At 40.3% G+C, this 25,988-nt stretch overlaps 1 protein-coding gene across 3 annotated transcripts; it reads right to left on the bottom strand.

The window, feature by feature from the left end:
* Window positions 1-4,762: 4,762 nt before the first annotated feature.
* On the bottom strand, window positions 4,763-11,445 carry NMS (neuromedin S). 3 transcript variants are annotated; one of them, XM_088160034.1, is made up of 8 exons: window positions 11,232-11,363; window positions 11,059-11,114; window positions 10,646-10,696; window positions 9,514-9,573; window positions 6,876-6,911; window positions 6,429-6,470; window positions 5,395-5,425; window positions 4,763-4,914 (listed from the first exon to the last, which is right to left on the bottom strand). In XM_088160034.1, the coding sequence occupies exons 1-8, from the start codon at window positions 11,302-11,304 to the stop codon at window positions 4,898-4,900; spliced, it is 366 nt and encodes a 121-aa protein (XP_088016160.1). In that variant the 5' UTR covers window positions 11,305-11,363; the 3' UTR covers window positions 4,763-4,897. The 3 variants fall into 3 exon arrangements, with proteins under 3 accessions (XP_088016160.1, XP_088016162.1, XP_088016161.1); XM_088160036.1 differs by lacking the exon at window positions 6,429-6,470 and having other exon boundaries at window positions 11,232-11,445; XM_088160035.1 differs by lacking the exon at window positions 6,876-6,911 and having other exon boundaries at window positions 11,232-11,445.
* Window positions 11,446-25,988: the final 14,543 nt, after the last annotated feature.

Here is a 25,988-nt window from a genome sequence, read left to right as displayed (position 1 = left end):
CTCTGAAAGGTGTGACTGCCCCGGAGAAGGTTCTTTGCCATCTATTTATTCCCCAAGATCTTACATACAATACATATGCATAACCCCAGCACCTCCCATCCCCACCCCATATTAAAATGAGCCCATTAGTCCTTCACACGTGCACAATTCTTCTCTTGAATTGGGTCGGTGGTCTCGAAGGATGAAGTCAGGAGAGTCTTCATCAGGTCTCGGTGACCCTCTGGCACGATCCAAGGCTTCATGATTAACGGTTTACTTATTTTATGTTCTTCTGTACATAAATTTATAATAGCAGATAGTTATACCAATTAGCTCTAGCCTAAGCATCTAGTAATTATTAACATACCATTTACCTACCTAACTTACATCTTGGTCATGGAAACTACTTTTACCCTTAGCAAAAATTTTAACTTTTTAAAACTATGATTCAATATTCAAAGGCTATTTTTGGTGTTTTTTCATGTAGCAGAGTCTCTGGTGCAGTTCCTGGAGAGGCCATGCTGCCCAGCAGGGTAGGTGGCTGTGGCACATCAGTTCACACAGGGTGATGAGAGGAAATACGACCTTGGTACTATGCTGAATGAGGCTCCTGAATTTTGCTTCTTTTTGGATGAATCACACGATTGCCTCTGGGTGCTCTGAGGTCAGTTCATGCACATTCTACATTTTTGCATTTTCTGTTGGAAGTTCTAGTCCCTGTTTAGGTATTTTTCTGGTTGATGTTTAGACAGCTGTACTCCAGAACCCTGTATTTATGTGTACTCATCTTTCAGTGCCATAATCCAGCAGGTACTATCTGAATGGCTGCATAGTAATCCCTGGGTGAAGAAGCTTTGTAGTAAATATATCCAGGATAGTTTTCTTTCAAGTCTGCCTTATGTTGTCATTCAGACTTCCTCTATTGATCTTTCAGCAGGTTGAATGCTAATCGGGAGATGGTGTTTGGTGTACAATGTTCTTTGCATCAGAGAAATGTCAAAATTTTAGGTGGTGAATCATAATCTGATGTAAGATCAGTCACATTTTTGGTTTTATACACTGGAAAAAATTGATCCAGAAATGACTGAAGGAGTCTTGGTAGCTCCTTCTAGTTGTTCAGTACAGAAATCTATCAGAGTGATAAAGACATTTTATGCAGTCCAGCCCAATTGAAGATATATTTCTGCCCTGTTTGATAAGATAGAGGGATGGCAATTGCAATGTGGGAATTGTCTGGAACAAGTAAGTAAGTCTTAAGAGTGATCTTCACATAAGCAACCAGTAGATATCCTGGGATCACTGCTTGACTCTAAAATCCCAGCAAATAAGTAAATACAGGCATTAATGAATGCTGACAGGAATGGTGAGTTTAAAATGAAGCATTTTATCATTCCTCTCCTCGCACTTTCCTTCTTGCAAATCAACCCCACTTCATTCAGAGTTCCAACTTTCCTTGAACTCTGCCTTTCCTCTTTGCTGGTTGTTGCCCTTTCTTCTCCTGTATTGTTCTGTACATGAAGCCTTACCTGTATTCAGCAATGCAGCACCTCCCATGTAACAGTCTCTACAGTTTCTTATTCATTCCACATTGTATTTTGTGTTCTCCTCAACACTGATATTTGACTGTCTACAGTTACCCATTCCCTTTGCTGCAAAGCTGCAATTGCCTATTCTACGTGCAATCACTTCCTTTCATCCTCAGTGAGCCTGAGTGAGTACATATTTCTTTTGCATATGTATTTTTGCCAAGGTCATTCTGAATGCTGACTGTTCTTCAGCATTGTGATCCCTCCCAGCTTTCCATCATCTGAAGATTTAGTAAGTGAGCTCTTCCCTGTGGGAGCTGAGAGGGCAGTGAGGCTGTCCAAGATCACGAAGGGACCAGAGGGAGGGAAGTAAAACAGCAAGAAGGTTTTCCTCTTGTGCTTCGTGCTCTGTCTCTTTGGTGAGCAGCATGTCGTGAGGCTGGCCAGCACTTGCTCCCCCACAGACGAATGCATTTCCAGGTCCCTCGCTGTGCGCTCTGCTGAGCAGTGCCTTGCTGAGCCCAGCTCCAGTAGGCCAGGCTTTTAAAGTCCTAGGCCAGCCTGAAGTGATTTTTGAGTCAAGTTAGACAGCATGAAGGTATGCACTCCTGAACATTCCTGCCTTTCCAAGAGTCCACCAAGCTGTTCTTAACCACATCTCTAAGCTGTGGCAGCTGGTTTCAGGAGTTGATTAAGTGCAAAAAATTTCCCCTTTGCAGCTGAAACACATTGCTTCCCAGTGTAATTGATTGTCCCTTCTTGCTGCTTTTTATGACAAGAGGATGGATAAGTACCCAATTTATTCTTCTAGACACACTCAGTATTTTGTATACCTTGTCATTAAGCTCTTGATTTGTCTCTTCTCTGCCTGAAAGTGAGAACTGAGCTTTCACCTCTTTTTATTGCAGAAATATTCCTGTGCTTCTAATTGTTGTTGTCACCTACGTCTGCACTCCTGAATTTCTGCTGTGAGTTTTGCAGTGGGATATTCAGAAAGAGTTTCAGGCCACAGATGACCTTTGCATTTCTATATTATTAATTTCTCCTGTTTCACAGGTGACATTTGAATGGCTCCAGGGAGCAAAGATTTCCAGTGAGCAATGAACAAGACCTCTTCTGTGCTTCTTACAGAAGTTAAAGTTACTACAGACTGAGAAATCTAAGATAGGTTCTCACTTGCATATTACCACCTATTTATCAACCTTATTTAAGTTTCAAGGCCCAGACAGATGTTATTCTTGAAAGCTATTGGGGGTGAAGGAAGCCTTTGCTGACTGTGAGAGCACAGCATGAGTTGCCTGTGGTACAGTACTGCTTCAATTTAACCTCAGCCATTTTGTTTGCTTTCTCCAGCAGGATGGGGAGAGAATTGAAAGAATAAAAGTGAGCAAAGCTGTGGGCTGAGATAAAGACAGTTTAATAGGTAAAGCAAAGCAGAACAAGGAATTCATTCACTGCTTTACATCAGCAGGCAGGTGTTCAGCCATCTCCAGGAAAGCCAGGCTCCATCATGCCTAACTGTGACTTGGGAAGATAAACAACATCACTCCTAAGTGGGGTGTGTGTGTGTGTGTGTGTGTGTCTGTCCCTTTCTCCTCCCCAGCTTTTATTGCAGAGCATGACAGCATAGAGTTTGGGATATCCCTTCAGCAGTTACATCAGCTGTCCTGGCCGTGTCACCTCCCAACTCCTTGTGCATCCCCAGCTGCCTCGCCAGTGGGTTGGGAAACAAGTCTTGAGATGTTGCAAGTCCTGCTCAACAATAGCTAAAATATCCCTGTGTTATCAACACTGTTTTGATCACAGATCTAAACCACAGTGCCATAAAAGCTGCTATGAAGACAATTAACTCTATCCCAGCCAATACCAGTACAAATACTTATGTAGAACTGAGCAAAATTTTATACTTTTCAGCTTTGGCCTCTGAGACAAGATGAGCCAGAAGTGCCATCACAGTGCTTTTATAATCATCATCTCTTATTTGTTTGCATTGCCAGGGTCCATCCCCACCACTTGCATTTGGCTTAGTTGTTCCTTCCAGAGGGACATCCTAACTGGCTCCAGACACCTGAGGAGCCAGCATCCCTTTGGTAGTCTAAGGCTAATAATTTCCTACAGGATTTGATGACACACTGAACAACAGCTGTCTCCTTGATGACCCTCTTATGCACTGGAGGGTCTATTGGATTCCCCTGAAGGCTTCCTTCCTCCAGGCTGAACCAGCCCAGTTGCCCTTGCATCTCCTCAGGGGCAAGTGCTAGAGGTCTCACCATCTTGGAGGCCTTCTCTCCCCTTTTTCAACGGCCTTCCTGTATTCCAAGGCTCCAAAGTGAATTCTCTGCCTTAGATGCAGTCAACAATTGCCAAACAACTCATCCCTTCTCTCTAACTGTCAGCCAAACTTCTGTTAACACAGCCCAGACTGGGAATTTATCCAGATAAAACCCCACCAAAAATGCCACAAAACAACAAAACACGGCTATCTTTGGCATTTGTTTTTAAAGACAAAGGCATCTCCAAATCTGGTTCATATGTGGCTGTGCCAGCATAACTAAAACAGCACTATGCCATGGTAGCCAAAGAGAAGGAGGGATAACAAAGGACTCGAGGAAATCAATGCTATGTGCAGGAATTACAGCCTCATTTGTATTCCCAGACCCTCAATTTTATTGTGCTGTTTTCTTCCTAAGGAAGTAACTGCGTAGTACTTAAAATTTTGTCTCCATATACCAAAACACTCCATACAGTGCAAGCAGAATTAGCTGCACTACATTTTCAAATGCATGATTTCAGAAAAAAAGGGCAGATGTTCAGAATATTTCTCAAAAGTACCTCATTTGTGCTTCATGATAACCAGTAAGGCAAGGCTGAAAAAAATAACATCTGATCAAATAACATCTGTATGTAGCAGCAGTACTTGTTCCTCTTCTTTCAAAGTGCTTTGGATTCATCAATTATCACACTCAAGGACTTAGTTACTCAAAATAAATCATTAAAATGTCCGTGATGATTTTGGTATAGTGTTGTTCAGGATGCCTATTCTGAAATAATAGGGAAATATATTATCTAGTCAAAAGGACAAGCTTATCATTTATGATGCTATTAAAGAAGATGTTATAAAATTCACTGTTGCATTTGAAAATTGTCGATATTGAGATGATTGATGTCCTTTGATTACAGCTGGCACCAGGCAATGCTAGATTATAGCCCAAGGAAGCCTAGCATGGGCTTCAATAAAAAATGGACAACAAAAAGAATTACTGATTGCAAATTTATTACATGGAACAACAAATTCCAGACAACTAAGTAACATAATAGACAACCAGTGTACTGGGAAGTCTCTTTCCTTTATGTAAACCAAGTCATCGGGCTGGTAAATGAATCCATGAACTTCACATTCCACGGTATTCTGAAACAAATTAACAAAGTAACATATTTTATGTTGAAATGTTGATCTGAATGTGACTTAGTGCTCAGTTCTGTACATCTGGTTCTTTTCAGTTAGAAATTGAATAGCTTTAGATTCTAAACCCAGAAGATTTAGATATTTGAAAGTTTAGAAAAGCACCCAAATCTGTTATTTGTACTCAAACGTGAATCCTTTCTTCTCACAGTCCTATTTCTACCATGTTGCAACGCTGCTGACCTTTCTTTAGAGTATGGAAACATGACAAAGAAAACCATCCCTTTGTCAAGGGTGGACACTCTAAGTCTCTGAGCATGAAAAACCCCTACATTTCTGCCACAACAACTTTTAGTGGCCTTATGAAATGCGTGTATCTAGGTTTGTACAAGGTTTGTAATGCTTCTCAGTACCTTCTTTTGTCATGAGGCTTATCATTAATGAAAAGGCAGAAGAAATTCTTGACACTTCTGGTTGCCTACTTACCACTGCCTTCAATAGTTCTTCCATTTCGAGGCTGAAAAACATAATGATTAGATGATTGTAAAGGAGCAATGGATTACAGACTTATAAGTACACCAAAATACATCCCTATCATGCACACCAAAATACATCCCTATCATGCAGACAGGGTACTGTACAAAACTGCAGTGAGATTTTCTTTAAAGCAACATGTCAAATACCAGGGGGATCCATGCAGGATGGGTTATGCCTTTGAATATGAGAAATTTTCATTCAACCTCTGCCCAAAAAGCTAAACATTCTGGCTTTAATTACTCTTATTCAGAATTTAGGTCTAAATTCATAGGGGCACATACCTAAGAAAGAGCATGTAAATACCAGCACTGGAATAACCTAGATGGACACACTTGAAATAACAAATAATTTGAAATTAAGCATAAATGACAGCTGAATTGGTACTCTGGTTACCTGCCATGTCCTACTTAACAGTTTTGTTTTGGTCTTTTTTCAAATGTGTTGAAGATAGTCTTAAAAATTAGTTTGGTGTTAATCAGAGTGTATCTAAACCAGCATACTGGGCATTAGACCATGTCATAGCTCAGCAAGCCAGTGGGTGAAAAATGTGAGAGAAATTATGATAATTTTGCTTTGGCTTTTCACCATTATGCAGTGACTTCCCTTCCTGGGCAGACCTTTCAGACAAGCTGAACACTCAGCTCAGGCACATGTTTGATCTAATTTATTTGGCATCAGTGCACCTTGACAAGTCTCAGAGATACAAGCCACATGGATGATTTGGCTCAAGATAAAACATTTGCAGAGGCATATCTGCAAACAAAAAGAAGTGTTTAATCCACCAGTACCTCAGATCTCATTATCTTGTCATCTTTTAGCCAAACCAGAGCTTTTTGAGAAAATGGTTCCCTAAGCTTTCAAGCAGGAGACATTTGACCTCTATTCAAAACAACCGCATCAAGAATTTGTGAAACAGCTGCTCATCTGTGAGCATATAGCAATGTCTGAGATTCAGAATCTTTAAAATGAAGAGATTCAGATACCCTGAAAAGGAAGAAAGGCCGCCCCAGAGTTCCATGACTGTCCTATAAAATCAAACACAAACAGTAACAAAATACTTTAAAGTCAGTTCCATAGATCTCTTGCCAAATTTTACTCTTCTATCAGAATATCAGTAATTTGGGGTCTTTTTCAGCAGCATGCAAACAAGATGTTGATATTCTCCAATGCCCATTCATCTGGAATGCTGATTAAAAATTAATGCCTGAAGGACATTGTGTCTAGTGTAAATAAACTAGAATACCAAAATTAAAGATTTGCAGGGTTTAGAAGAGATATAAAAGAAAGCTTTACAAGTAGGATATAAGCAGGGTCAGCACATATCACTTCCCAACCACTGAAAAAACCCAAGCCGACTTTAAAAGACACAAGTAAAGAACATACTTCCCTATCCACTGCTACTGCCACTGCTTGTCTTCACATTTACATACCTTCTTTGTAAACTTTGCAGAAGCAGTCTGTGATTCCTGCAAGTGGACACTGTAAGTTAATCAAGATGCCAGCATATTTTGGTTTGTTACAGTGACCCTCTATTACTGATGAGGTTGGTACACTCCATGTGAGAAGAAAGATAAACTACACTTACCACAGACAGATTTAGGAACAGCAGCAAACTGATCTTTTTAGAGATTGATGTGAAGCCTTGCCTGGAAGTTACTCCGTTCATTACCATCATTCAACAGGCTTTCCCTGCTGTACAGCAAAGTGCAGCTGTGCTCTGGGGGGTAAGCAGAGCTCAGCCTGGAGCTCCACTCCTCAGGCTTGAATTGTACTGATAGCTCTTACCTTGTTAAAATGGGGCTGTTCTTCACCTTTCAGACTGCCCTTGGTTTTAACCCATGAAAGATTGCTGGGTTTAAGCCTTCCCCTGCACTCTTTATTCTTCAGAAAATTGCTAATTTTTCTACTCAGCCTTACTTCAAGGAACAGAAATTTTCCGCATGACTTTATGTGAGCACACTAAGTTCAACATGTGATGGAGCCCTGAACCTGCAGCCTGGTTTGGGAGCCCTCCTGTCCATGACCCAGCTGCTCCCAGCCAGCCAGGAATGAGATGGCTGTGTGCCACAGCTGTATCAGTGAGTGGGTTTAGTTACCTGGAGAGGGCTTGAAAAACAAACACACGTAATGCGCAAGAACGTGAAGACGGGATGAGAACGCAGGAAAGCATGTGGATGTGGAACTGCAGAGAACGAATTTTAAAAGATAAAATACCCAAGCAAGAAATAGGGAATCATGTTTGAGGGTATGAGAAGAGGATTTATTTGGTTCAAGCTGCAAGACAACAATTTATAGAGCAACTCACATCAACTTACAAGGCTATGAAATACTAGGGAAGAAAAAAATGCTTGCTCAATCAAGGTGCTTTAAAGGATGTAAAGGAGGAGACTACGACAGAGAGACAATATGAATGCTTCCTTTTTTCTGATATGATTATTACACACCAAGCAAAGATAGAGATTGGCTCATGACTCAGCCTGCAGTTTCAACTATCCTCATTAATTCTTAACAGGTGAGAGATTGCTATGTGAAAGAAATATGGTCAAAACTGAGTTTCTAAATATCTTTGGGGTAGAAATTTCAAACACGGTGAAGTGATTGGACATTGATGTTAAATATTCTTAGTTCTCACAAAATATTTTTGATTCCCCAGGTGAGGTTCAAGTCCCATTCAAGCCCAAATTGCCATGGACTTTGCCTTTCATAGTGCTGTGGCCTCATTCCTTCTCTTAAAACACCATCTACCTTCTCTATAGGATCTGTAACTCTGAATAATTTTTTTTTATTATTCACAGAAATATAAGATAATGTAGAAAGTTAAATTCAGCTGACATTAGTAGGATTTCATAACTGTTTCACTGGGTTCACTACATACAGACTCATATTTGTGTGTCTTCTCAAGATTCCTTGTGGGCTAAGAAAAATTACTTAATGTAATATGAGACTTGATCAGCTGGGTAAAACTTCACATAGTGCTTTTTCCATATCTCACATATTTATTTTATCTGCTGCTTTACTTGGACCACACCTCAAAATCATAATGCAGATGTGTAGCTCATTTTTTGAAAGGATATTGCATGAGATTCCAATCTTGAGGACACAATTTTTTTGTGAAGTTAGTAACTAAAATAGTACCCCAGGAATAGGACTCTGTTCAAAGTTACCAGATGATGCTGCATGTTCCCTCATTGGCTAAGCTGTGAAAGAGTCAATAGTAAACTCAAAAACATTTATTACACATTTACAACTGAAATGCTAGAATTTTTATACAATCAGCTTCAGTATTGTAGAGTTTTTAGACTGCTTCAGGAAAGCATGCTCGGAATTATGATAAGCTAAAGACACTGGCAAGAAGAGATATTGAAATGCATTTCAAAATACTTTCTATTATGGTCTTGAAGGATCTACTCCTGTTTTGAAACAGAGGACTCAGCCTCCACAAGTAAATTGGCCTTTTTAGCATATACCCAGGGGCTGAGTGAATTTTATGGAGAAGGTTCTTAATGAAATGGTGATAATAAAAAAGTGATATAAAGCAGAACTGACATTGAGGTGGGTTCTTATATGACTGAACCAATAAGAAAGAGCTATATTCAATAACTCCTCAACTTAATCTCTTTACTCTGAGTCAGAAACACAAAAAAAACCCCAAACTCAAATAGAGTATTAAAATCAGTAAAGCAACTCATACACCTCCGTGTTCAGCATAACCTAAGGTATGCTATTGATCCAATGTTATGTATATTTTTAGTGTATTTAACCCTGTGTTATTCAAAACTGAGGGTCAGGTTAAAATACTGACTGACTAAGTGAATGTTTTGGTTCTTGAGCTCTGAATTGGTGAAAAACAACAGTTTCATATAAGTAATTTAAAGTAACTAAGAATTACATGCAAACTACTAACAAGAAGAAAATATTTTATATATCCTCCTATATCTCTTAAACCATTACAGTATTAGATTATACATTATTGTTTGGAGAGAAATGTCAAAAAGGTGGTCGTGGAGTGGCTGCTTTCTACATTTAAGAAGGGGGGGCTTTGAAACAAAATAAGCAATTAAACCTTACCTCATTTTTATGCATGCTGTTGAATATGGAATAACAGAGATCCAAAACAGTGCTGGAGATCTGAAAAAAACAATACTTTGATACATTTACCAGGACAATGTGGTGTACATGGTTTGATTCTGATCCCAGATCAATTTAGATTAGGCACAGTTCACTAAAAACACTCAGAGCAAAGGAAAGCTTACTGATGCTATTATGAGCTGAAAAATTACTCTTTTGTTTGAGGAGAATACACACAAACTTTTGTCAATACAGCCTGGTACTATAAAGAGATTGAAATCAAACTCTTATATTTAAAATACATTATTCTATGCTAATTGTTCTAGGGGTAGCTTTGGTTTGTGACATGTTTAATCTAGGCTCATTTTCACCTACAAGCCTTTCAGTCAATCAATACTATAATCTTTGATCATATACTGAAATACACTGTCCCATACTTATTGCCACAGGACAGGGATTTGCTTATGCATGCAATCACATTAGATGAGAACTACAGCTTCAAAGGAAGTAAGGTGTAAGATACCTGAAAAGCAGGCTCTAGGAACTGTTTTCTATAAGTTTTGGTTCACAAAACTGTAACATTTCAGAAATAAAATCATCAGGACAAAATGTTCAAAATTTCCAAATACTTCCTGATCCTGCAAATATTTTTCTCCCTGCTTTGAAAATGACCCTTGGGCTTGATATTAAATGCAGTGCACCTTATCTTTCACGTACTGAATTTTCTTTTAAAGTGTTTGTAAGCCTTGGGCCAGCAGAAATTATCTGTGAAAACTTGCACTTGCTCTGCTGTCCTCTGAGTCCCCCAGAAAAAATCCATCCACCCACCAAGCACAGAGCCAGGACCAAACAGGACCTTTAAATCCTGAAGAACTGTCTGGCACTTCTTGCTTCAGTGTTAGCTACTACTGGCATAGCATGAAAGGAAAAAAGTGATTTTCTTTAGGTCTGCATTAGCTTCACAAGGAGGAGAGCACATGCACCAACAAACAGCTCTTCTCTCCAGAGCTGCTGGCTCTCTGGCGGAGGATCTGCCGCCTGCAGACATCGATGGTCCAGGTTATACAGGACAATTAGTATGTCGGGAAAAGAGAGTCTCAGCAGATCAAACACATTACAGGAGTCAAGTTACCTGGGGTTGATCGGACATTTCCATCCACTGACTGAAACACAGAGCCAGTTGCTTTAAAAAGTAAAGAACAGACATTAACAGTGTGTCTATCACACCTTCGGACGTGTGTTTTCGCTCGGGAAGTCAGGACTGGCTTGTTATTAGCATGTCTGTCTTTTGCTGACCCAGACGTTTATTCTGCACCCTGCAGCACTCCCCACCCCTGCCCATACCTGTCCCACCTGCAGCTGCGGAGGGCAAAGGGCGCCAGCCTCCCTCCTCTCTTTACCTACCCCCAGGGTATTTAATAAGGCACTGCCAGCCCGGTGCCGATTTCCTACCTCATTTCCCTGCCACGGACGAGCCTCGTTTCCCACCTTTCCCGTCTCTGCCCTACCTCTGCCCCTCGCATGGCTGTCAGATGACAGACGTACCTGGTTTGGGGGCAGCTCCACACCGTCCCGGTAGCGGGAGAAAGGCTGCGGGAAGCCTGCGGGACGGGACACGGGTGTGTTGGGATGCCGCGGAGCCCAGCCAGGACACGGCTCCTGTGGAGGAGCCGACCCTTTCCAGGGCTCTCTCGCGTTCCCCCGGTGCCGGGACGTACCTGAGCCCCGCGGGAGCGCGCAGAGGCAGCAGGCGGCCAGGAGCCAGGGCAGGGCGGGCGGCGGCGAGGGCATGGCGGGGCAGGGATGGGATGGATGGATGGATGGATGGATGGATGGATGGATGGGCGAGCGCCTTTATGGGGCCATATGAAGCCGCCGAGCCAATGGGCGCCGGGGCGGTCCCAAGCACCGCTCCCACTGTCGCTCCCGGTGTCGCTCCCGCTGCCGGACAAGCGCTGCACTGCCGCCCCCGCCGGGACTAGAAACCCCCACCCCAGCGTCAGGGACCCCTAGAACCCTCCTCCTCAAAGCTGCTTCTCTAGAAGAGGCGACCGAGAGGAAAGAGTGAGAGATGAGAAGAAGATGCTGTACCTGGTCAAGTGACAGAGCAACAGAAAATTCAGTTTTGTAGTAGGGCTTGCTGAGTGTTTGGAAATTCTCTCTCCTCATGGCAGCTTGGGAGATAAAGTTTGCCTTCTAATTAGAAGGACTGTGAAGTTTCATATTGAACAAGTCCCATTTTACTACTTTTACCTTCACATGAAATAAAGAAATCCATCTGCCTCTTAATTAATTTCATAGTGGGTATGGCTGTAGAAAAGATACAGATCAGCTCTCAACAGAAAGTGATTCTCTTTCTTCCTGATTTAATCATTGGGTTTGACTGTGGAAAACTCTTCCTGGTTTTCTCTGTGCAAGTTCTAAGAGCAATGCTTTCTAATCAGATCACAGACTTAGAAAAGCAGAGTCCTCCCAAACTCTTTTATTTAATAGACTTTGGGCCTGCTGAAGCAAATATATATTCAGTTGTCCAACTTCTAACACAGCAGGGCTGGAACTACATTCTAACTATTCTATGATTCTATGTATTAGACAAGCTTGGGAGGCAATGGTTCCAGTATATGAGACATAAAAAGCTGCAGAAGGTATTATTGTCACAGCATCCCACCTCATCTTATAATGTCCCTCAATGGCTGTGCTGCACACTAAAAGGATGATGGCAGGACAGTTCCTGGTGGGAACATCTCAGAACAGTCAGGGAAGAGACACAGCTGCTTTCTCACAAAGAAAAGGGGAGCCAGACTTCACGACATTGTCAGCTACACAGCTGTGTGTCCTGAACATGTAGAGAGGCACTGGAACAGCCGAGTGACCCCAGCACCATTAGTTCACCCCTTGTTCCTTCCCCTGGGAAAGATGGCTGTTTTTGCCTCATCACAGCCTTTTGGGGGCAATAATCAGAGTGGGGAGATGTCAGGAGGGGTCAGACGGTGCTGGAGCAGACACTCAGATTCTCACTGTCTTAAGTGGAATGGGAGTTTCAAGACAGGATAAAATTCAAAAATATTAGTCCCTCTGACTGTCTAATTTTTATCCTCTGCGGGAGCTAAAGCAGATTGCAGCAAGTTTTATGATGATGGTTTCTCACGGCAAATCCACACAAGCTTTCATTAACAAGAAGATGTAGAATTCCCATAGCTCCTTTTTGCAGAGGCCCTACTTTCTACACAAGCCCATGAAGTCCTGGAGTGAAAGGACTCTCTGTGTTTGTTAAATTTGCTTATAAAAGGAGGATGGTGTTTTATTTTTGACGGCAGCAAGAAGCAGGCTTATAATTTATTTAAGCCAATGTAGTCACAGAAAAGTGAAAGCAGAGCCCTACTAAGTGTGAGCTGGGCTCATCAGAGGTAGACAATAAAATGAGAGAGGGTAAAGATACTCTGAAAGATTGCACGTTTTCATATTAAATATCTTCTTTCTGCCTTTCAACACTTTAACAAAACTGAAAATTATTGTTCACCAGTAGTGTTTCTCTTGCCCTGCTTATCACAGATCTTGCATCCAACTCACCCCCATGCTGCAGAAACATGGGCTCTTAGAGAGCCATTATAGATTCACTATTTGCTATTATTTTTTAATATTTAACATATGAGATACCAATCCTTATAAATCCTAATAATTTGCTATCTTTTTACAAGAAAATATTATTAAATTATGACCAGATTGCTAGTGATAGCTCACTGTAATGGGATGTGGTTCTCTGGCTTTTCCTATTTCTTGAGAAATTCTAAGTCTTCTGCTTTCCGCCTGTTATATGGTAGCCTCTTTCAACTTTTTAAAACACATTTGAGTTTAGGAGTGGGATTTTTTTTTTGTACTAGCATGTGGCCAAGTTGTGTGGGTAAAATCTACTTCTACCATACATAAAATACTGGATGCTACCTGAACCTTTCCTTTCTCCTTCTCCTGCACAATAAACCATCTGCAGCTTTATTTCACTCTTTACCAGGGAGTACTGTAAATGCACTCTGTGCCTTCTTTCAGCAAATTTTGCCTACAGTGAAGACCATGGAGCTATTCATTTGCATCAAGTGAGGCTTAATACTTGAAGATGCGAAAAAATTAACTCATTCAAGCTCCACTAGAAAAAAAATATCACAACTTATCTCCTAACTGAAAATAGTATTTTATCACAGCTGTGCAGTATGAGAGAAGAATGGGGAAAGTGTTGACAACTAAAATTTCAAATATATGAGGGTGTTACATTGTGAACACATTTAGCTTCCTCAAATCGTAACTTTCTTTGCTGCTTGATGTTTCATTTCAAAAGTGTTAGCTAAGGTGCAGCCAACACTAAGCCACATTAATGAGCCATACTTTTACTGCATAAAGAAAATTCCTGTTTTAAAGTCATGGGCCCTCTGCATGAAGAGAGAAAAACAGGATGACTTTCAGTGTCCTCAGTGATTCACAAGGGAGTTAAAAATGAAGCTTTAATGGGGGGGTCAATGAAAAACAAGAGGATTTTTTATTGTGAGTAAGGAGCCTTGGCATGTATTTAGCAACAGCAATATTATGACACCTATAATTTTAGAATAAAACATGCTGTGATTTATAAATAAATTAGAGGAAAATTTGACATCAATGGTAAAAAAAAAGATGAAGGTTTCCTTTTTGTAAATTATTTCTGCAATAAAATCAGTAATTATTGCAAACAGTAAAGACAAAGTGCAAAATGTCACCATTGAGCAGTTCCTGAGTGCATCCCAACTTATCCAAGCTACTTCTGCTTGCTCATGCCTCTCCCCCTCTGCAGGTCAGCAGTATTTCATACAAAACCTTGTTCTGCTCTGAGGGCTTTCAGTACCTCACCCACGACCTGTTTGGAAAGATGAGGAAAGCTGCAGAAAAGGGAGGGTATTTATTAGGCCAACCTGCCACAGAGCCTGCAGACAGCTCCGATTACTCATCTTCTATTACATATGACAGTGCCTACTTTTGTTGAATACAAGGCTGTGTTTGATGTGGTTTTAGTTAACATTCATTTACCTTTCCAGCATAAACAAGTGGTCCAAACAGTTGGAGCTTGTCTCGTTTTTCTTTTTACATGGGCGAGGCTCTACTCAGCACTCAGAGCTGTGTGCCCGAACTTTGCTTTACCAGCACATATCACACTTTTGTAAAAGTGACATCTGCTGTAGGTGCTGATTTGGTTGTCAGAATGTCAAGTAAGTACAGAATAGTCAATCTTATGTTTTTGTTTGTGGTTGGGTTTCTATACTTTATAGCTATAAAGCCACATTTGTAAAGTTGAGTAGGCCACCAAGTAAATATTTCAAGGGAATCAGTTAAAAGCACGTCCCACTAGGCAGGAGTCCAAAGACAAGAACATCAAAATGGAGGACAGATGCTAATGGGGAAGTTAGGAAACTAGACCAGGAATCTGAATATTTGCATTCTTTTGGGTAGTTTATTGGCTGACTTTTTGAGAGATGTCATTTTATGTCTGCTACATTCAGCCAGAGTAGCGTAAATTCCTCTGAAATGGAGCAATTTGCACCTACCATGCCGTGCTGTATGGAAACAGTACTGTAGCAATAGGCTGTATTTGGTTACAGTGGGATAAAAGATCAGTATAATTTCTAGATTTTAAGACATTTGAAAATACCTTTAACCTGGAGCTCTGACTTGGCTTAATTTTATTTGGTGTTGCCCTAGCTGGACAGGGAAATGGTATGTTCTTCTGCTTAGGCCACTGGTGAGATAGCTCAATCAATATATGCAGTTGAGCTTTCATCAAGGATTTGTCCAGAATGATTCATTCCTGGCATCTTAGGCCTGCCATAAATTTCCAGGTGGTCTCTGACTCAAATGCTGGAGTGCCTGACGCATACTTCACACCACCAGCTGAACAAATTTGATTTTAATAGCTGAATTATAATGCTGACACTCATTCTTCCATGCCTCCTAAATCTGAATGATTTAATCTGTAGCTTTAATTTTCTTTGAGTATAGCTATATGTAAAGCATAATTTTGTTTTTATAAAGGGATCACCATAGTCTGTGGACACCTTACACTGATTACTAGAGTAAATGATTTACATTAACATGCATACCATACATCTCATATTACTGGCAAATATCCAAATCCTACATATCCATTACTGTAGGAGAAGAGAGTAGCTGAAAATAAATGTTTGTCTCACCAAGAACTGACTACAGGGAGAGCCAATCCCACAGCATTTTTACTACCTGACCAAGTTTCTTCAAGGATCACTCACTCTAAACCCACCAGCCAGAGTGAAGAAATCACCAGACTGTGTTGATCCATTTCAGTATCATTACCCATCAACCCTGTGCTGGTGACATGACCCATCATCTACCTGACCTTAACATGATACACAAAAACCAACTCATCTGGGAAGCTGAGTGCTTAAATAACTGGAGCTTAGGTCTCTGGACACTCCAACTTATGTGTCACTTATCATTGAGTGGGGAGCAAAGAGTTTAACCCACAGCTCTGCTTCCTTTAGCCATACTTACCAGCACTTAATCCTGTCAGACATGTGAGTTGAGTGCCATTCAAAATGAGTAAGTACTCAAACACTGTTGCTTACAGTTATTGCTGAAGATATCTGTATTTTTCTTCTTAAGAAATTTGACTTACTTAATATGAAAGCAATTAATTTTTCTCATGTTTCAAGTCAACTATCTTTGCTGGTATTGACATTATTAACATTCATTGACATATTAAATGTAATTTGTAGAAACTGTTGTATGCCTTCTGGCTCCTGACTTAAGCTGTAAGACTTAAGCTAACTTTTATGCTGTTCTTTGGCTAAAGCAGATATGCCTTGATGCTCACTGGTCTATTTTTTTAATCTATTTAAATTTTAATCACTCCACAAAAGCTTTACTGTAGCCAAATACAAAACTTTTCAGCTTTTAGAGCATTTTATTGGCCTGAAAATATTGGAATTGTAAGTTTCATGGAAATGGCCACTCTTGGGTCTAGCAATGAGAAACCAAACTGTAAACCAACAATAAACTAAGAGCCATTAATACTAATTCTACTACTTGGATTAGGGTCCAAACCTGTCTGTCAGCAGTGATGCCTTGTCCATAGGCTCTAATGAGAATTGCTCAGAAGCTGTTTCTCTCCACACCTGAGTCCTAGAGCTCTTTGTGCACAGCACACATACATCTTTTCTCTGTGGCAAAAGATCTACATTGTCTGCCTGTAAGCAGCTGTCCAGAAGAATCACAGGCAAACAAAAGGCAGGTTTTCCTTTGAAGGAACCATTTTACAGTTGAATGTCTTTTAAAAGCCCTTAATCACCTTCTCAGAGAAATTCGAGTGAGGTTTTTTTCCAAATTGTTAACCTTTCCCAAAAGTCTGTTTGCAGAAGCAGGTATTTGGTATAGATGCAGAATTAATTTGTATCCATTAACACCCTACTTACATATTCTTGAGTTTAGTTGCTCCACGTGGGACAAACCTTGAATTAAGAAAGCTCTCCCTGCTAGGAGAAGGACCCCATGAATGAAGCATTCTCCTCTCTTGATTTCTGCTCTGGGAACTTTATGTTGCTCAGCCCTTTCCATGCCAAACATGGGCCAAAGTTCTAGTCCAAGATTTAGACACACCATCAGACATGAATGCATAGAAAAAGACCTCTCATAATATGCACCAGCTAGACAAGACAAATGAGGGAGAATGATAGTGTGGTGGCAGGAATACAGATATTTTGGAGTTCCTATCCTCCACCTGTATTTACTTTCTCTTCTTAATAAGTAATTCTTGACAGCAAAATATTGTGTGGGGTAATGGTTTTGAGGACCACCCTCAACAAAATAGCCTGGTAAGACAGGAAGTAGAGTGTCAACAACACACACGAGTGGAACACTAGAAACTGAGAAGATGCTTGCCCAAACTCGTGCTGCTTATAGAGAAAGAAGACCATCACCACAATTTAACAGTAACCAGGAAATTGAAGTCTTTTGAAACAAATAAAACTTGAAAAGTGCAAAAGATGCACCAAAAGTTGCAACAGAGGGCAAGGTGGTGGTAACAGAGCAGGGTTTGACAGTGACAGGGGTCCTGCTCAGCAGCAGCACTGCAGCACCCATGTGGTCTGGGGGACATAGGGCACCCAGGAAGTGCAGATTCTGCATCTGTGCTCCAACAGAGCTTACTTGGTGACATGAGGGTTCAGGGAATGTTGGGAGCAGTGGGGGATCACACATAGCTGGAGCACACACATCCCCCAAAGCTGAATTGTGGAGGAGGGGAGCCCCTTACCCTGGAGAGAGATGTAGGCACTTGTCCCTCCCTATGCAGAATTTGAGCATTTGGGGATTAGTTATACAAGAGCGTTCAAAAATTTCTAGTTCAGTAACAGTTTGTGAGAGTCTAATGTTTATGTCTATCTGTTGGTATAGCTCTTGAATATTCATTTTTCACCAATTGCTGATCAATTATGTGCTGTTAATAATTCAATAAACTACTTCAGTCTTGGGTTAGTTTAAACCATGAGCAGTTTTTCCCTGTGATAATTATGATGCACCTGAACACCCCTCAATCTAGCAATATTGTGCATGAAATGCAATAAGGCCAGCTTGTTTTTTCCCTTGATAGCAATGCATCTTGAGAATGCATCTTGTCTGTCTTCAATAGCAACTACTGTTCTGTCTGCTCTGAAGGCTCCAAGTTAAAGAAGGAATTGCTCCAAAGCCAAAAAATAAGGGGAAAAAATGGAGAGAGAATTTGAGGGAAATAATGATAAAGAACAGAGCAGAGAGCTTATCCACATAGAAACTACTTTCTGACTCAGGAGAGGACCACTCTATCCCTCATGTTTTGTCAAATGCAGTCCCTGTCTCTCTTAGCCCTACTACAAAAAAATGTGGAGGCTGGAGCCTTTCTAGCATGTAAGTGGAGAAGACAGACTTCTTGCTGCAGTATAATTTGCTGTAAGGCACCCCACTGAAAAGTGAGCAGAGAAGTTAGGGTTTTTACCTGACTTAGTGGTTAAAGGAGGAAAAGCCAAAACAGGCAGCTGCATCAATATCAGATGTCTTTCTCCTAAGTACATGTCACTGGGGAGAGGTTTAGCAGAGATGACACATTGGGACTGCATCTCATAATTTGTTAATATAAAAACAAACAGTGCAGTAACTGCAATATGATACTAAAAATCCTGTTTGGTTTATCACTGCAAACCTCAGAGATTTATGATGGTCAGAGGCATATGACTATCACGAAGTCACATGAAACTGGAGAATATGTTATGTTTATTTCACTGGATGAATAGTCCTGAGACAGGAGAATTAATTGCATGCAATTCCGATTTTCTTTTTCTTTCTGTTGACAGAGTTATCATATTCCCAGTTGGCAATAGACTGTCTAAAGAAGGTAATGTTTAATGGAATAATGAGGAGTGATGTAAAGTTAAAATCAATTCATCTAAGACAATTTACTGTAAGATAAATGAGTACAACATTAAAGAAGCCAATAAAGACCATGATAAAGCTTCAGGAGGCATAATAAAGCTAGAAAAACAATTTCTAGAGAGTATATTAAATATATTTCCAAAATCCAAGCTATCATTTGAAAAATATTTCAAATATCCTCTGTTCTACATGGGAAACATTGTAGAAAATTTCTGCTGGTTTTACATTAAAAAAAATACACATTCACTTTACTGTGTAGTCTGGCAGGTTCTAGCAATTTGCTGCGTTTTTGGCATAAAACAGTGATGCTGCTGCCATTCCTGGTCTTCCTTGCAACTCTGAAAAGCAGTCTTGAAGTAACTTCTGTATCAAACTACCATCATCAAGCACTTTTTAAAAGCAGCTTTGTTTTTGCCATGGAATCAATAATGTACTTCACTTATCCTAGTTGTAAAATCCTAGTGAAGAAAAGAGATTTTTCCTGTGTGAAGGAGTTGGATAAGATGAAATCTGTGTGCAATGGCTTAAGCACAATCTCATAACAACTACAATGTGACAAAAGGAAAAAAAAAATGAAAGGAGAAATCAAGCAGAGCTTCCTGCCTTCTGTTTGGAGAAAACATAGCCAAAATGAAATTTCCTGTTCTAACTCCAGCAATATCAAGAGAACAGCAGAAGCTGATAGGACCCAATAATTTGTGTAACAGGACACATTTAGACAACAACAGTGCAAGGCACAATGTGGCACCATGAGTTATCCAAGAGAATGAGGCTCAGTGTGTTGCTGTTGTTTATCATTCCTGAAGGACAAAATAATCTGCTCTCTTTGCAGTGGATGGATCAATGGGTCACTGCTCAGTGACACAGCCTTCTTAATGAAGTGAGTGATCAATGAAGATGTGTAAATTAGGAAATAAGGACGTTGCAGCAAATGACATGTTAACTGCTCTGGTAGGGCTTTTTTTAAACCAGGAAAGCCCACTAGTTAAATGATGTAAAATATAAAAGACAGAATGTCTAGAGGGAATTGGTAAGTGGGTGGATGGATGGCAATCTCCTTCTTTTCTGGGCATACAAATTAAAACAAAGAGAGTGTTGCTGTGGAAATATGCCTGCCTGAGAGGTATGATGCTTCCAAAGTCAGGGCTGGGGTGTTCCTTATACTAAAAAAAAGAAATAGTTGTAATTCTCTAAGATTATTGTAAGCAGAGCCTGAGGGTGAACAGAGGATCTAGTGCCCTGCAGCAAGAGCTGACAGCCTAAGAAAGGGAAAGGCTTGGCTCTGAATGGTCAAAAAAGATTGTATTTAATAAGAATTTATGATGTTATATGGTAAGAGAGGAATGCTTAATACCACTGATATGGGCTACTCACTATATTTTTAAAGGAACTGAGAAAAGAGTCTGTAGGATCTGTGCTACAAGATGGTGTCTTGTACCACTGAAACGATGTACTTTTAATGATAATACTTAGTTCACACTTGAAAACCACATCTTGGTTTAGCTTACTCTTTCTTAAATTTAATTTCATCATTTTGAGCTCAGAGAAGATTTTACAGTTTAGAGCAACATCACTTGAAAAAAACCACATCATGATACTTTCTTAAACACTACAGTGATGGATGCAAACCATTAAACAGTGACATTTTTCTTTGGTTGAAGTATAAAGTTGGCAATTTCAATATTGCCTTTATCAAATATCAGTTGCAATAATAACAAGGGACTTATTAATTTAACTGTATGCCTTGCAACTGAGTATCTTAAAATACTTGTCAGAGACTGTCTGTGAAGGTGAATTTCATCTTGTTAACTTTCTTTCACTTAAGTTGAATACATAGCAAGAAGATGTAAAATCATTCTCCCTCTTTTTAGGTGAAGAAATTCTGGAGATAAAACATAATGCTTTCCACAGCTGATCTGTCACAGCTGGTCCTGACATAAGGTTTGTTGAATGGCTGGTGGTCACACAATTCCATCAACTGCTCTGTGGGTGAGCTGAATAAATGGAGAGGGTAGTTGGTAACCATCAGTTATACTTTGTGAGATGTTCAAAGCTTTATATTAAATGTTAAAATCATCTTATACTCTCAAGCCTTTTCCTTGTAGTGAGGCCGAAAGCAATGTCACTAAAACTTTCCATATTTATCCTACCCCTCATCGTTTCAGGGCTCTTTTTGGCCATGGTTGCTGTAAGTAGTTAAACCACACTTCTTTTAGAAATGGGCATTTTCAAATAGACAATTTCCCATGTGTTCTCACCTTAGTGAGAACAAGATTTTATTGTTGCAGTGCAAGACTGCCTGTGCCCTAATATCTTGGGAAACATTACGCTGAAGGAAATTAAATTTGCCACAGAGAATCAAGGTAAAGCTAGGTCTTGTGGGCCTGATGTTTCTGTTTTTCAAGGGCAGGAACCTTCAACATTAGTTTCAGTGACTGAAGAATTCGTCTCACCTTAAGGCTGCAAATCCAAGGGCCATGCTTTTCAGAACAGTACAACTTCTCCCTCTTATTCTTCCTCCCATCCCTATTTCTGTCTACATGGTGACTGGGGAAGCTCCTTTTCCCCTTTTTTCTTTTTAATATTGTAGCATGTGGACATGCATGGTTCAAGGACATATGGTAACATAATTAACAGCTCACATTCAGAAAGGCAGGGAAAAAACATCCCCTAAAAACACAAAGAATTTTCAACCTGTGTTCTTTTGGGGGGTGAGGGGATTTTTTTTTTTTCCTTTTTCTTTTTGTTTGTTTGTCTTAAAAGGTCAAGGAAGCTTTGGAGTAGGCTCCGGATTCTGCAAAATGATGGGCTCTTACATTCCGCTGGGAACAGTCACACATAAATAGCTCCAAAATTATTCTTGGCTGAGGACTATGCCCCCAGAAGAGACACTCTGAGGTATGGCACAGGGACAACAGCGTGTAGGAGGACATGGGCCCCCCTCCCTGGGGAGTGACTCTCGTGGCCAGAGCCTGCCCAAGCCTGCCTTTGCAGTGTCTTGGTCAGGAGGATGTGCCAAGGGCTGGGATGTCCCCACCTCTCAATGACTTGCCTGCCCAAGTTTGGATTGTAGCACAATGCCTATCATTTTAGGATAACCATTTTAGACTTACATCTCCTTGAATTTCTGGCACAAACACTTTTTTCCTTGCCTTCACAAGAGTAGTGCAATTCCTAGTTAATTATTAAGCTATAAGGATATGGGAAACAAATGTTCAAATTCCTCCTGACACCACATCTGCCACCTCCCAAGAGCCAGCCCTAAACAGCAAGTTATAAATTATTTGAAGTACTCAGTGTCCCTGTGAAAGCTGTTCCACTTAATGTAAAACATTCTAATCCTACATACATTCATTAGGAAATGGGACTCAGGTTCTGTGCCTGTCTCTACCTCTCTTTTTTTTTTAATCTCACACACCCATGACCCAAGTCACTCCTCAGGCTCCCTCAGGTGTTTCTACTTACTCCAAAACTGGTCAGTTTTATAACACGGAGATAGATAATCGAGCAGAAGACAACAGTTCTCCCAACCCTTGCTACTGCAGCACTGCCGGTATCAGATGTGTCAGGAATTGTGTCTTCTGCTTAGCATGCTGTCCTTAGTGTCTTTTCAATATTTTAGAGTGTAATCTCAAACATTGGTTGAGAGAAGTATTGGTTCAGAGTAGCACAGCTGCCTCCATCTAATAATCCTTTCTGCGAAACAATGACCAAAAAAATCCCCAAACACCTAAAAATCTGCCTTACTTCTTTATCTGAGCCTAGAGCAGCTCTGGTGCTCTCTATCTGTGCAATGCCAATCTTGCAGCTCCTCTTGAGTCAAGGTACAGCATTGGCAGGTGCATGGGTACACACTGAAGCCTAAGACACAGATGCAACCCGGAGCACCATACCTGCAGGGTCACAGCAACTTTGTCACCTCGAAATAATTTGTGTCTTGGGGAATGCAGCAGGTGAATTTAAGATTCGTCTGCTTGCCAGTTTGACTCTGCCAGCTGAATCCAGCTGTCTGATTCGGGCCATGGGAAAAGGGGAGGGTTAAAAAAGGGTAGCAGGTCACTTTGCAATACAGTAACTAGTTTTGAACGCTAAGCGATTCAGTCAATTGTCTTAATTTCTCTACTTTGGAAAACACCCATATCTGGGACTTAAAATTCAATTGTTATTTCTGATTTTTATTTAAAGAATTGACTTATCTTGCTACATTGACATGATAATTTGCAGATTGGCTGCACTCATTTTATGACCCATATAATTAATTTTGAATCATTGGGTTCAATTTTAATTGACATTGATTTGATAATTAAATATAGTTCTTAGCTACTCTAGCCCAGTCCTAGCAGCACATTTGGTTCTTTGCTATTAATAAACTTTGCAAATCTGTTTTCCTTTTTCAGACTACCAACTCAGACTATACGTCTGAAGAATATAAGATAAATTAGATGGTTCAGCTAATGACCTACTTACCTCAATCTAAACTTTTTGTCTCCTTCTCAAAGGGCAATCAAATGGTGTAATGATATGCAAAGATTTAAGAATTCCAAGGCACTCATCATGAGGTAAAACTTACTTCTAACCCAAAATAAAAAGTTAACTTAATCTTCAAATGAACACCTCTCATTTGCTGCTTACAGATTTGATTTTACCCCTACTACAGCCAATATGATTTTGCTATATATATTAGCCCTAACTCTCCCCAGTTCCTCCACACACCTTAAACTTTCCTATGCAAGAGCTGGTTTTGACGTGCACTTTATACTTTGTTAAAGTTATTTTATAAAAACAAAATAATCCAGGAAACACATGCTACTTTATATATCATATTTATGCTGTATTAGTAAATCCAGCATCTGTATGAGGCTATACCTCCCTGAATTCATTGGTCTGCCTTTTTTTTTTTTCATTTCCACAGTGTCTCATAATAATGTAGAGGCCACAAAGTATTCTATATATTCTATCTTGCATCAACCCAAACCACATTTAAATAAGTTCCATAAAGTTCCAGAAAGAGACAGAATCTGGTGATGAAGATCACACCCTAATAAATGTATTACATACCAAAGGTGCCATGTCTGACCTGTAAACCAAGGTACTTACACACAAGAGGTCTCCTCTGGTCATCAGTCATGCCTCAAAAATGCAGTTATGAAGCAGACAGATGATTTCACTAATAATGGCACTGCACTAGGAAAAGCATGCCTTCCTGCTGATTTAAATAAGATTTATTTAAATCTTTGTGAGTACCTGATGCTGAACAGGTATCTTGTCTTAAGGTCAGCTCTTATGGAAACAAAGCAGGACTAAAAAGGGCTACCAAGACTAATCCTAGTAACTGATAGTGGATTAAAACCAGAAATAACGGCAAAAAGAAAAAAAAAATAGCATAAGTTTAACAATATGGGCAAGCCTAGGCTTCTGCTGAATAGGATGAGTTTGGAAAGTCAAGGAAAATGAAGGTTCTTTCAGTGTGATTAGGCTGGATGTGTTCAAATGTAAACTGCAGTATGGATGATTACTTATCTTGTCAAAGACAGGGGCTCATTTAAACATTTTGGTATGCTTAAATGCTATTTAGAATTAGCTTATACTAAGGGCAGTCAAGACAGCTTGCCACTGACAGATAACTTATTAAAATTCTTGAATGAGCCACACCTGGTCTTCCCTGACTGGCAAAGCTGCAAATGTGGATCTTTCGTAAGACTCTTCCACGATAAATGTTAAAACTGGAGTAAAGATACACAAGAGGTATTAGGGCATGCACCCCATTTTTTTAGTGGCATGAACATTGAATATGTTATTAAGATGTATTTTTTAGCTCTAGGCCCATATCTTTACAGAAAAATGGGTACATCCTTTCCATTGGCTTTAGCATCCTTTATCTGAGAAAGACATTCTAGAATATTCCAGAGAGAGCAGGGTGACTTTTCACCAGCTCAATTATCCTTTATATTGTTCTGGAAATGCAAAAATTCTCTAGTATTAAAAAGAACCCAGACTCACACATTGATTTTGCTGCCGATTTAAAGCACTAAACCCCACTACAGCTTAGCATTATTAGTAGCAAGAATCCTGTTGGCCTGAACTAGCAATGGTATAATCCAATAGTACAGTTGCCTATGCAACACATTCTTCAGCTACATCAGACACTTTCAGGCCTGATTACTGACAACAAAGCCTATTAACTGGGCTTAATTTGGAAAATTGGTCTCTTTTGTACTGGATTAATTATTATACATGTCAGTAACAACATACTTGAAAGGTTAAAATTCCTAGGTTGAGCCTGATAACCTGGCAGGAATTGGTTCCACAGCTGGAGACTGCTTATTAATAAATTCGTGCGTAGCTGCCACTGCAGTCACCACTGAAACCTGAAGAAAGGAGCAGCTTTCTAGCCTGTGCAAGACTCAGGCTGGTGACAGCCACAGATTTCCAATGTGCTATGCCAAAAAGGTAACTGTCACTGTCATCATTGCTACTTCACAGGCAGAGGTGGGGGCGACGCAAAAGGATGTGATGTCCCAAGGTGCTGATACAAGCAAACACAGAGTCAAGCAGAGAACTGAGCTTCTGATTACTGGCTTTTGGCCACTGGCTCCCAGTGAGATCTATGCTTCTGCTGCTTCACTGGAGACCATCAGCATAGCACTGAACATGTGGTTGCTAACACATTTGCATAAGCCTATTCTACTCCATAGGTTGGCCATGGTTTCTGTACCAATGACCTTGGACTTCCTTGATCAGGCTTCAGCAAAGTACCCCCCAGTAGTCAAGTCTAAAAATGCATGGATCAGAGGGTCTAAATCCTCCTCTATCAGGGAGGAGTGCACTCAAGAGGACTTGTTTAAATAAGAGTTAAAAAGAGACACATCACCAGCACCTGGTTTTGATGGGGTTTGTGGGTATTGGAGTCCTGTAGGTGAGCATTTTGCTTTTCCAGTGAGCAGAGCACTGAGTGCAAAGCTGTGTGCAGTGACTGTGCGCACAATGGAGTGCCTTTGGGGGAAAAGGAGCCCGGGCTAGGC

Source organism: Sturnus vulgaris, chromosome 2 (assembly GCF_052056855.1).
Source record: "Sturnus vulgaris isolate bStuVul1 chromosome 2, bStuVul1.hap1, whole genome shotgun sequence".
Classification (NCBI taxonomy): Eukaryota; Metazoa; Chordata; class Aves; order Passeriformes; family Sturnidae; genus Sturnus; species Sturnus vulgaris.
Note: the sequence above shows the minus strand (reverse complement) of the source record. Positions and strands in the feature narration are given on the sequence as shown.

Excerpts from the sequence above, each read along its gene's own strand:
- NMS (XM_088160034.1), bottom strand. The coding sequence starts at position 11,304 with ATGCCCTCGCCGCCGCCCGCCCTGCCCTGGCTCCTGGCCGCCTGCTGC. Across the intron at positions 10,697-11,058 it reads TGGAGCTGCCCCCAAACCAG|CAACTGGCTCTGTGTTTCAG; the intron begins GTACGTCTGTCA and ends TACTTTTTAAAG. Across the intron at positions 6,912-9,513 it reads ACAGCATGCATAAAAATGAG|GAATCACAGACTGCTTCTGC; the intron begins GTAAGGTTTAAT and ends GTCCACTTGCAG.